Source organism: Stegostoma tigrinum, chromosome 1, assembly GCF_030684315.1.
Source record: "Stegostoma tigrinum isolate sSteTig4 chromosome 1, sSteTig4.hap1, whole genome shotgun sequence".
Lineage (NCBI taxonomy): Eukaryota > Metazoa > Chordata > Chondrichthyes > Orectolobiformes > Stegostomatidae > Stegostoma > Stegostoma tigrinum.
Window position 1 is genome coordinate 95,582,438 of NC_081354.1, and position 12,630 is coordinate 95,595,067.

The window sequence follows — 12,630 nt, forward strand, 5'->3', positions numbered from 1 at the left end:
ATGCTGTGACCTCAAAATTTATGATGGAAAAAAATCCAAATGAAAACCAATTTTATCATTAATTTCCTGAAGAAATACCACTTTTTTCATTGTGGAGTTCAACCACATTAATGAATGGATAGTCAGTCTTAAATACTTGTTACCACTGTAATGTTCTTTTCTTTTGAAGTTGCTTTCTTGGGGGGAGGTGGGGTAATCTTGAGTTTTGCATGTAGGTAGTGGTCTCCTTTCTGTGTATAGACAAATTAGCTACTTGGTTTCTAGGAAATTGCATTTCCAGTTAGACCAACTTTGAATAAGCACACACTTTCATAATACTGTAACCATTGAGCAACCCTAGTTCAGAACAGGTGAACGTGCATTGTTCGGTAAATGCACTGACACTTACATGCTGAGGAAGATCCCAGTGAATAGTCATTGAATAAATAACTATTTTGTTCTATGATGCTAGCTGAGAGAGAAATACTGACCAGGCTGAAATCTCTGTTCCTCTAGCATTCTAGGCATCTCTTACTAGAACAGGCAGCCAATGTAACATTAAGTAAAGGCAAGAACTCAAACAAAATGATGATCCTAAAAGCTGTGTCAGGTCAGTGCTGAGGAAGGATCACTGGACCCAAAATGTTAACTCTGATTTCTCTTCACAGATGCTGCTGAACCTGCTGAGCTTTTCCACTAAATTCTGTTTTTGATCATGAACCTACTGCCTCTAACTAAGGATACATTTCTAATAATTGAAACAAATTTATATCACCTGCTTAAAAACAGATACAATTTTCACATCTTTTATTTCAGCAAGCAACCAGCCCATAGCAAGGTCAGTCTCAGAAATAGTGTTCTGTACAGTTCTCTATCTTATTCAATATAAATATGGCTCAACAAGCAAAAAAGATGTTCACAAATATGGTGACAAGTAGTAATCAAAATGCAACATAAACATTTATAAGTAACCAACCACAGCATTATTCATACTGTTAAAAACTTCAAGATCAACAAATGTATTTATTTAGCTGAAGTACATCAGCTGCTGATGGAGCCAAAATCAGACCTTAATTACAGGTGTCATTTGTTACAATTACAAAGTATTTATTTTACAAGATTTGTGGCAGTTTGACTACTTATAATAAATGTATAATTTCAAAGAGCAGATACTTAGAAAAATAGAAATGCACATTCTATTTCTGCATCATTATGCATCTTGACAAAATAGACAAATTGCTGCTAAATTAACCATTACAGAAGAAGCGTTGTTATTTAATATTACCAACAACAGCTGCTTAATTTACACTTGCATCATGGTAACAAAAGCTCTACATTACTTAATGCCTAAAGTTAACCAGCCTATGTTCTCCTAAAACAAAGTCTCAAGGATCAAATTATCCATAGAAAAGGTCAGTTATATTTTACACTCAATTTTCAAATTCATACATTCCTTAGAAATAGTCTCAAGTAACCGACATTTCGCATACTATTGCACAATACTATTGAATCAATCAGTTCCTGATGTTAGGAAGTTAAGAAAATGTCATTTTCAATGTTCACAGATGTCATGACTAAGCCACAGTGAATCACAATGTTACATTGTTAACTCAGATGTCTCAAACTATTGTAAACAAAAACTTTAGATTCAACCCTCAAGCCTCATAAGTAATGCACAATTGAAGAACATTGTTAAGAATGCTGACCAAGGGTTTTACCATCATAATGATGATGAAATTGTAAATGCTTCCTATGATCACAAATGTGAAATGAACAGTAATACCTTGGCCCAATGGTATCAAGGTGGATTTCACCAGCTTCAAAATGTCCCCTCACCCTACCGTATCCCAAAACCAGCCCAGCTCATCCCCACCTCCCTAACCTGTTCTTCCTCTCACCTATCCCCTCCTCCCACCTCAAGCCACACCTCTTTGTTATCAGTAATACCTCCCATGCCTGTCAAGTACAGAAGCCCAAAGCTGATGTCAATGAATTGCCACTGCTCGAAGAGGGCACTTCAAGTTATCTGATTTGATTTGAACATCCATTTTGCACACTATAAATCTCAGTAAAAGCTCTTGAAAAAAAATTAAACCTGGTTGAATGACATAATGGGTTTTAAAACAACAGACTAACAATTACAATTTTGCCAATGCTTCTGCCCTGAAAGGTTCGCTAAAATTTTCAATGTCGTATCACTAAATATTGATCAACTAAAAGCCCAAAACTAAATTCCAAGCAAAATTTCTGAAAATCCATGTTAATGCTGACAAAACAGGTCAAATGGCCTCTTTTGCTGTTTGCCCATTTCTACTCAGGTACATTGTTTGAAAGGTATAACCTGAAGTCAAATTAACTCTTTGTCCCTTTCCACCTTGCTGCAGTTCAAAGTTGAGATTTCTCAACGTTCAGAAAATGGACAGCTAGCAACTATGCACCTTTCCAGCCTCCCTCCAGAATTTTAATGGAAATACTGCGAAAAATACTAACAGCCGGACTGGTCATTAATGTCACTTCACTGGGGTTTCCAACAACCTTCAACTAAGTCCCACACCTCAGGAAGGACATACTAGCCCTGGAGCGTGTCCAGCGGAGATTCACACGGATGATCCCTGGAATGATAGGTTTAACGTATGATGAACGGCTAAGGATCCTGGGATTGTACTCATTAGAGTTTCGAAGGTTGAGGGGAGATCTAATAGAAACTTACAAGATAATGTGTGGTTTAGAAGGGGTGGATGCTAGGAAGTTGTTTCCATTAGGCGGGGAGACTAGGAGCTGTGGGCACAGCCTTAAAATTATAGGGGGTAAATTTAAAACTGAAATGAGACGACATTTCTTCAGCCAGAGTGTGGTGGGCTTGTGGAATTCATTGCCGCAGAGTGCAGTGGAGGCCAGGACGTTGGATGCCTTCAAGGCAGAGATCGACAAATTCTTGATCTCAAAAGGAATCAAGGGCTACGGGGGGGGAGTGCAGGGAAGTGGAGTTGAAATGCCCATCAGCCATGATTTAAATGGCGGAGTGTACTTGATAGGCCGAATGGCCTTACTTCCATTCCTATGTCTTATGGTCTAAGTCATGCTGGAAAATCAAGGAACTCGCATGGAGAAATTCTACCTATGTGTCTATAGGGTACGAAATCTACATTGCAGTCATCTCCTCTGGAATAGAAACACTTTGGAATAATAGAAAAAGAAAACCTTGATACTCTGTGATAGGTAGCAATTAATCATCAGCTGTTGCTTAGCAAATCATAATTAGAAGCAACTAAGAGGATACAGAGCCTCTTAAGATTTACAAAACTATGATCTAAACAGAACTGAAACTCATGCTGCCAAATGTTGCATTCAATGATACCAATCAGGAGTTTAAGGTACTTGCGAAGATTTGTAGCTCAGTTTGTGGGCAAGGTTGTTGATTTGCTTGCCGAGCTGGCTTGTTATATATAGTTCATATAGTTTGAACTATAACCAGCCAGCTTGGTGAGCAAATCAACTACCTCATACCAATCAGGACTTTGGTAACAGTCAATTTGAAATTCTAAAAGGCGGTTCAACTTCTGCTCGTCTGGGCTGCTGCATTATTTACAGCATCATGTTAAATTCATGAGATTGAACTGCCTAACTGCCTCTTTTTCTCTCTTGGTCCAAGCAATAACTGATTACTATATATGCAATTCATGAATTTGTCTTCAACTGTCAGTGTTGATCAGCCAGAATAGAAACTGCTGAACTCGTGGTTTCTTTCTCTTTCAGCTAAGGGGTGAAACCACAGGCGGTATTGTGAAAACAGTTCAGACCATGCCACATTTAAAATCACAGAGCATCCGCATTACAAATCTCAAGTTATTTTGATCTTGCAACTCTATAGTACTCCACAAGCACAGAGACGTAGCAAAGTTTTCACAAGGTGCTGTCATAATTTAGCATATTAAGGATCAAACTGTACCATCCTCTACACTGATGCAACAATGAACCAACTCCATCTTACATCTGTACAGATTTAAATACACAAAATAGTGTAAAATAACTGAAAAAATCATCCAAGAATCATGTTTGAGAAGAACCTGGGTGGAATCCAACTCATGCCTAGGAAAAGTCACAAAAACCAAAATGGCAGTGGTATAATTGCAGAAATCACCTCATGGCTGGTGACATCTGTTGTGGTTGCTTTTAATGACTGAAAACAGGAACTTCAAGTGCAAATTAACAATAATTTTTTCAAGTGACACAGGGAGAAACTGTCCATATACTAAACTCCCAGTGTCAATGGTGCATCTGTGGTAAAAACTGACTTTCATGAAGCAGTTCCTTCCAATGGAAGAACACTCATGCTGCAGCAATGAAAATGGGTTTGGGAAAAAAATACTCCAGGGATAGACAACAGAACAATATCTATAAGTTTTGGGGAAAATGTACACATTTCAGCTGATCAATCCTGGGACTCAAACATCAGACATACAATCTTTATGTGTTGATGACAGATAAGAATCACTCCTAGAAAACCATGGGCTTTTGTTACACTTCTAGGACTTTGACATAATCGATTGTGCCAATGCTTGACAATACACAACAGTTCTGAAAGTGCCATTCTTTGAAAATGCTATTAACAAGAGGGGAAAGCATAACTGATCTCATTCTTACTAATCTGCCTATCCCAGGAGCATCTGTCCATGACAGTATAGAGATCAAGTCCTGCTTTCACATTGAGAAAAAACATCTCATGTTGTGTGCCTAACCACAATGCTAAATGGGATAGACTTTGAATAAATCTGCTACCTTAAGACTGGGCATCCAAGAGGTTCTGAGAGTCATCAACAACAGCAGAATTGTACTCCAATACGAATTGAAACCTCAAAGCCCAGCACATCCCCTACTTTACCTTTAAGGTCAAACCAAGAGATCAATGGCTCAATGCAAGAGGGTATGGCAGGAACAGCACCATACCTAAAAATGTGGTATTAACCAGGTAAAGATACAAAACAGGACTACTTCCATTCCAAACAGCAAAACTAGCAGCTGATAGACAGACCGAAGTGATTCCACAACTGGCAGGTCAGATCTAAGATCTGCAGTTCCGCCATATCTAGTCATAAATGGTGAAGGACAATCAAACAACTCCCTGGAAGAGGAGGAGGCTCTACAGCCATCCCCATTCACAGCAATGCTCAGTGCACATTATCGCAAAGGATTCAGAGCAATCTCCAGCCAGAAGTGCTCAGTAGATGATTCATTGTGGCTTCCCCAGTGTCACAGATGCTGATTTTTATCCAATTCACTTTGCTCCACATGTTATCAAGAAATGCACTGAAAATTTTCTGGCGGTAGTATTGTTCCGGAACTTGCTGTGTCCTTTGCCAAGTTTTGACAATGGTGTGTATCAGACTGCACAGAAAATTTCCCAGATATATCTTGTACAGAAAAAGGCAGCAGAAACCCAATTACCATCCCATCAGTCTATTCTCGATCATTAGTAAAGCGATGGAAGGTATCATCACCAGTGCTATCAAACAGCACCTGCTCAGCAATAGCCTGTTCTGGGATGCCCAGTTTCATTTCTGCCATGACCACTCAGCTCCTGACCTTGATATCACGGTCACGTTCAACCAAGTATGGCATCAAGGAGCCCAAGCAACACTGGAATCAATTGGTATTGGGGGCAAACTCTCCACTGATTTGAGTCATACCTGTTACTTAGGAAAATGGTTTTGTTGTTGGAGGTCAGCCACCTCAGCTTCAGGACATCTCTGCAGGAGTTCCTCAGGGTATAGTCCTAGGCCCAATCATCTTAGGCTGCTTCATCAATGACCTTGCTCCTATCATATTATCAGAACTAATGTTCAGCACTACACGTGACTCCTCAGATATTGAAGCAGTCCATGCCCAAATGTAACAAGATCTGGACAAAGTCTAGGCTCGGGCTGACAAAGGACACGTAACACTCACACCACCCAAATTCCAGGCAATGGTCATTTCCCATAAGAGAATTGAACCATTACCCTATGACACTCAATAGTATTAGCATCACTGAATTACACACTGTCAACATCAAGGAGAGTTGCAAATGACCAGAAACTGAACTGGAGTAGTTGTATAAATGCTGTGACGATCAGAGCAAGTCAGAGACTACAAATATTAGCAACTCAACTCCTGACTCCACAAAGCCTGTCCAGGCTTTCCAGCACTTTCCAGCTCTTCAATTACTTCCATGTGGAAGTATGGGAGTAGCAGGTACATGGAAATACCATCAGCTGCAAGTTCTTCTCCAAGCCACTTGACATCTGGGCTTGGAAATATATAAACATTCCTTCAGTATCGCAGGGTCAAAAACCTCAAACTCCACATCTGACAACATTGTGAATGTACCCGTTTCCAGGTAGAATGTGGATTTCAAGAAAGCAGCTCACCATCACCTTCTTCAGGCCAACTGGAAGTGGGCGATAAATTCTGGCTCAGCCAGTGGCACCCATATCCTGTACATGATTTTTTTCAGAAAAGGCCCTGATCATTACTCTTCCCAATAACTTAGTAGATACTGAGGATTGAATGGTACTGTTGTATGATGAACAGATAATTTCCTGGTAACTTGGCTAACATCCATCCTTCAACTAACAATACCAAGATGAAACAAAGATTAATGAGTTATTCATCTGGTCACTGATTGTGCCATTTTCTATACATAAAATGATTGCCTTATATGCACAGTCACCGATTGTTATTCATTGAGCAGAAAGGGCTTCTGAAATTTTTTGAGGCACCCAATAAATGAAGCATACAAAATCCTTAAAAATCCCAAATGCGCATCAACTGTAGCTTTTCATCATTGGAATCATTTCAAGTAGACAGATGTTGATTTTGTGGCTGATTCCAGGAAAGCGCACATATATACACTGTTATAATGTGGGAAATTAGGCAGTCAGAAGTACAACTTTAAAAGCACTTCATTGGCACTTGGGGGTGACTTGCAGTCACAAAAGATGTGATGTAAATACAACTCTTTCCATCTTAATTAACTAAATCTAGTAACTTCTATAGTGATTAGGTCAATTGCAAATGAGAGAGCTATAAAAGCAAGTACTCTTCAGGATGAAGGTAAAGATCAGGCAGCATCTTTGGTGCAGCCAATTTGCTTGAACAGCAAATTGCATTTCTCTTCAAAATGTTGTGAACTTGATGAGCTAAGGGGCCAGTTATCACAATTGGCTAGATTGCCAATGTGTGATTCAGAATAACACCAACAGCGCAGATTCAATTCCCACTCTAGCGAGGTAGACCTGGAACTCACCTCCTCACCTTGCTTCAGAGGGTGCAAAGGCAATAACAAACTGTCACTAACAAAGCCTGACAGAGAAACAGCTCAGGATGAAGTTAAAGTAGACCACAAACCAAGTGGCTGTCTTTAGGCAGAGCACAAACAAAAAAGAATTTTTAAAAATAAGAGAATACTACAGCAAATCCCTATCACATCAGCCTGCAGACTGTCCAAATCATTGGCGGATTTAATACGCTATGGTTTCTAACGCTACCAATATTATGGGAAGTTAAAAACATATAAGCTTGTCAATGACTGTGAATGTGTCAATTGAAAAGCAAATCATAAATGCCAATTTTATGAAAGTATAAAATTCCCTTTTCTGTACTTCATTTCATCTTCCTTTGTATATAAATATCGAACTAACATGCTATCATCAAATTAGATGATTTTGGAGACCAGTCGCTTGGCTACACATCTCTGCAAGCTTAACTGTTTTCTAAGAAATACATATTGTATCTTAAAAATGGATACTTCAGCATTATGTCACTGTGGTTCTAATTAAATCTAAAATATTCCTTTATAGGAACTTGATAGAAATATGTGCTTTGACAAGAGGGAGATAACCTTTCTACTCCCATGTTAATCTGATAAAGAAGGTAAACATCACAATCAATTATCAACAATGACAACTCCAAGCAAACTAACGGTTGTTCATTGGCTATGACCATCTGCACTTAACATGCAGGCTGCATAGCAACAATTCTTCCCAAATTGCCTGACCAGTCACACCCAATTTAGTCATAAGCACCATGTAATTCAACTTTGATGCAAGACAAGCCTCAAGGATAGTCCAATAAATGAAGTGCACATGTATGTCAGGATTTTACTTTTGAGTATTTAATATGGATCAATGTAGTTTCTAAAATCAGACAATTTGAATGGATCCAAGCTGTTGTTTAAAAAGATACATTAAAAATGGAATGATGTAAGTAGCCGAATGGAAATAGCCTCTTAATTGTGAATTCTTATAAAGTAAAATATCTTCATTTTACGATGCATGGTGTTCACTAAAGATGATGAAGCTGTCCATATATTTTAAGAGATGAAGACATACTTTATTCATTCTTAACCAACGGATTACTTTTTACAAAGACAGTGTTCAGCTCCTGCATGAGTTGTGAATGCAGTTTTGCATCTGTTCCAAAAATCATTTTATTCAGGCTGCCTTCTGCTTGACCTGAATTCTGTGGTCCTTGATTACGTTCTAATTTTGTGATGTTTTGTGTTACACTACTTTGACCTGGACGTAAAGTGGGTCGATTTGGCTCCTGTCCATTTGTAGGCAGAAGCTCTGAGTGGTGTTGGCAGGCAGCCAAGTGATGAGATCTCCCTTGTGTATCCTCACCAAATGTTTGATGAAGGGCATCCTTCAGCTTCAGCTTCCTGCAGTCCTGTAGTAAGAAATTAAATGCTGAAAGCAGGAAATTTGATACGCTAGCTCAAACACAACTTCTCAAACTTAAAGAAACGGTGATGTTGCTTTCTGCTAAAACTAGGATATAGCAATAAGTGTTCATTTTATCAACATACATTAATGACAGGTTCCTGCTCTTCCCCACAGTTGTGCAAGTTCTTTTCCTTCAAGTACAAAACGCTAGTGCAGCCTCATTTGGAATATTGCATGCAGTTCTGGTCGCCCCATTGTAGGAAGGATATGGAAGCATTGGAAAAGGTGCAGAGGAGATTTACCAGGATGTTGCCTGGTCAGGAGCGCAGGCCTGAGGAAGAAAGGCTGAGGGACTTGGGTCTGTTCTCAATGGAGAGAAGGAGGCTAAGAGGGGATTTAATAGAGACATTCAAGATGATCAGAGGATTAGATAGGGTGGACAGTGAGTCTTTTTCAGAGGATGATGACTTCAGCTTGTAAAGGGGGCACAGCTACAAATTGAGGGGTGATAGATTTATGGCAGATGTCAGAGGCAGGTTCTTTACTCAGAGAGTGGTAAGAGCGTGGAAGGTCCTGCCTGCCAATGTAGTTAACTCAGCCACATTAGGGGCATTTAAACAGTCCTTGGATAAGCATATGGATGATGATGGGATAGTATAGGGGGAGGGGCTTAGATTAGTTCACAGCTTGGCGCAACTTCGAGGGCTGAAGGGCCTGTTCTGTACTGTATTGTTCTATGTTCTAAGTGTTTATGCAATTCTGTTCTGCATGCTTCAACTGTACCTGCTTCTACCACCCATTCATGCAGTAAATTCCAGATCATAACAACTCATTGTTAAGAACAAAGTTTTTCTAGTTATTTTGCTAGTCATCCGACATCTGTTCGCTAAATACTGACCAGCTTGCTGTTGGAAACTGAAGTGATTGTAATGATGTCAGCCAACTGGACATCATAGAATATGAGTAATAATGGGAACTCCAGATGCTGGAGAATCCAAGATAATGAAATGTGAGGCTGAATGAACACAGCAGGCCCAGCAGCATGTCAGGAGCACAAAAGCTGACGTTTCGGGCCTAGACCCTTCATCAGAGAGCATCAGAGAGACATTCAAGATGATCAGAGGATTAGATAGGGTGGACAGTGAGTGTCTTTTTCTGAGGATGATGACTTCAGCTTGTACAAGGGGGCATAGCTACAAATTGAGGGGTGATAGATTTATGGCAGATGTCAGAAGCAGGTTCTTTACTCAGAGTGGTAAGAGCGTGGAAGGTCCTGCCTGCCAATGTAGTTAACTCAATGTAGTTACCCTCTGATGAAGGGTGTAGCCCGAAACATTAGCTTTTGTGCTCCTGAGATGTTGTTGGGCCTGCTGTGTTCATCCATCCTCACATTTCATTATCATAGAATATGAGTTCCCTGATTGGACCAGGTTATCAGTCCCAATCAGGGAGCCCTGGCTGACACAGAAGGATGAATGTCAGGGATACTGGGACCCTAAATGCCTGACTCAGTGAGAGGCAGTGCTATTGTCAAAGGCTATGCATTTGAAAATAAAGGTTGCCTGGTGACAGGGTGCAGGCTCCAGAAGAGTTAATCGAGAAAGAAAAGTTCATAAGTTTCAACACTGCTGTCAAACCTACTCAGAAATTCCTCTGCCTCGAAGAAGGTAATTCGAATTTTTCCAGTGTGCCCATATAACTGGAGCTCCTTCTCCCTGGTACTATTTGAGTAAATCTCCACTGCATCAAGGCCACGACATTCTTCCTGAAGTGTCAGGGTCGAAACTGAGTACAAATTTAGGCTGAATCCATACCAGTGTTTTACAAAAGTTTCGCATCACTTCCTAGCAATTACCCTTTCTGGGCAGAATTTTTAAACTTGGAAGGGGTTGCGTGCCAAGATAAGTAGCAAGTTAATCAGCAAATAATTGTTGGCGTGTCATTGATGCCATTCACTTCTCCTTTCATCTGGTGCATGTTTTGAGATGCATAAGAAATCCTGCGGCTGTAATAGCTAGCAACTGGTAGTAACTAGCTAATCAGTAGCCTCTTGATAGAAATTTGCATGTCTACATTTTACTGGATTAACAGGAAATGGAATGAATATTTAACCCAGAATTCTGGTTTTAACAGTCAATCCACAGGCTTCCCATGATGTGTAAAACTCAAAAGGGTGAAGGCAGTGAGACCACAGACCAGGTAGATAGTCCCATAAAATTGACAGAAAGCCTTTAAGTATGGAACCAGGACAGCTGGTTCTTCACCTGGATAAAAAGCTTTTACTCCCAGGACATGTTTTGGGAGTGTGTTTTTTTTTCTAAGAGGCAATTTCCAACTTTTTGGCGATTACTCCTGTTACCCTGTCCTCACCTCGATCTGAGCTTCACTGCCGCTGGCCTAGCCTGCAACACGGCAGCATGTTAAGCCACTCCATCATGCGGTTTTAAAGAGAACCTGCTGTGGCAACAATAGCATCAAGAACAATAACCATTTTGGTAAGCAGTGGGAGTGGCTCTCACTGACAGGAGGGCTGCCCTGCCAAAATAGTTAGCAGTGGCCTTTAAATTTGAGAAATGGACTGTGTATAGAAGATGGAGAGACAATACTAGAGGAAGGTAATTTTGAGGCAAAAGCATGAAATGACACTAAGATGCGGATGGCTTTAAGTGTTGACTGTTCTGACGGTGATGCTAGAAGATATCCACAGAGAGACAGGCATGAAGGAAACTGTTGACAGGCAAGTTCAAAAAGACTTATCCATATCGTCATTCCAGCTATGGCTCCCCATGAACATTTATACCTTTCATGCCAAAATAAGTGCCCCAACTCATGGGCTCACCTTGATCTACATGCCAAGCTATGCCCCACCCACCTTGTTCCATCATATCTTCAATGCCAAATATTGCACTTCTACACCCATTCACCCAGACACTATATAGAGCAAATGAACACTACAGCGACAATTATATGTATAAAGGCACTTTTAAAAGTTATTAATTGATAACTTGCCACTTTCTTTAGAAGAAAAGCTCTTATTTTACTACAGGTCAAAAGTAGTGTCAATTAACTGTATCATTTAAATTATGAACAGCGGAAACTGCAAGCACTTGGGGCCTCAGTCCGGTAGAAGTAACAATATGCAATTGAAATAAAAGAATCAGAGTTCTATTAATTAAGCAACACTTTCCCAAGTGCTTAGCTGTTGTAACAGTCTAATAGATGTCTGGGCTTTCAGTCAAGAATAAATGAAGAGACTTAGCACGTGTATGGCGGATGAAAGCACATCATCTTAGGTAATCAACGCATTGTCTTGTTTCTTCTTCCTGGTGCTACCAATCTGAAACAAAAATGTAAACTGCTGGAAGCACTCAGCAAACCAGCATTTGTGCAGTAAATAAAGTAACTGATGTACTAATATGAACCTATTGTCAGAGCTGCTCTGACTTATGGCCCAGGCCTTCAATGTTAACTTATTCACTATCACCCCTGAATGTTTTATCTTTGTTTAGTTTGTTGGATGGTGCTGTATTATTAAATAATTCACTTATGTTTCAACTGTAAAGCTCTACAAAAGCATATGCGCTTCAAATCACTTCATCTGCTCCAATACATTCACTGTAATACGATTCTCTGAGAAAGTACTGTCATCTCAAGAGCACCCACAAATCATTTCCAGTTATTATTTTCCAATGTATGAAGTATAACAGTGGACAAAAATCTGTTGGTTAATAATATTTCCACCATTAAATTCCTAGCCACTTTACTTCATTAAATCTGAGATGTTGCTTTCTCTAGTTGAATCTGATGTAATTGATTCCTCACACAGTAGCTGAATGGTACATGTACACCTGCTGCAATAGCACTACAGTTCTGTGAACAAAATATTCATCTGCATTATTTATTTTTAAGAACATCAATCTCCTTTTGTAGAGAGCGATGCATTTGGGAG

At 39.8% G+C, this 12,630-nt stretch overlaps 1 protein-coding gene across 5 annotated transcripts in view; it reads right to left on the bottom strand.

Annotated features, from left to right (window-relative positions):
* Window positions 1-771: 771 nt before the first annotated feature.
* The window catches only part of arap2 (ArfGAP with RhoGAP domain, ankyrin repeat and PH domain 2), a 326,408-nt gene continuing 314,549 nt past the window's right edge, over window positions 772-12,630 (bottom strand). For 4 of the 5 annotated variants that reach the window (XM_059647100.1, XM_059647094.1, XM_059647098.1 and 1 more), the window contains one exon: window positions 772-8,685. In XM_059647100.1, coding sequence (XP_059503083.1) covers window positions 8,350-8,685 — 336 coding nt within the window. In that variant the 3' untranslated portion in view covers window positions 772-8,349. Of the gene's footprint in view, window positions 8,686-11,653; window positions 12,019-12,630 lie in introns of those variants that run through there. The other variant, XM_059647107.1, reaches the window with a different exon arrangement.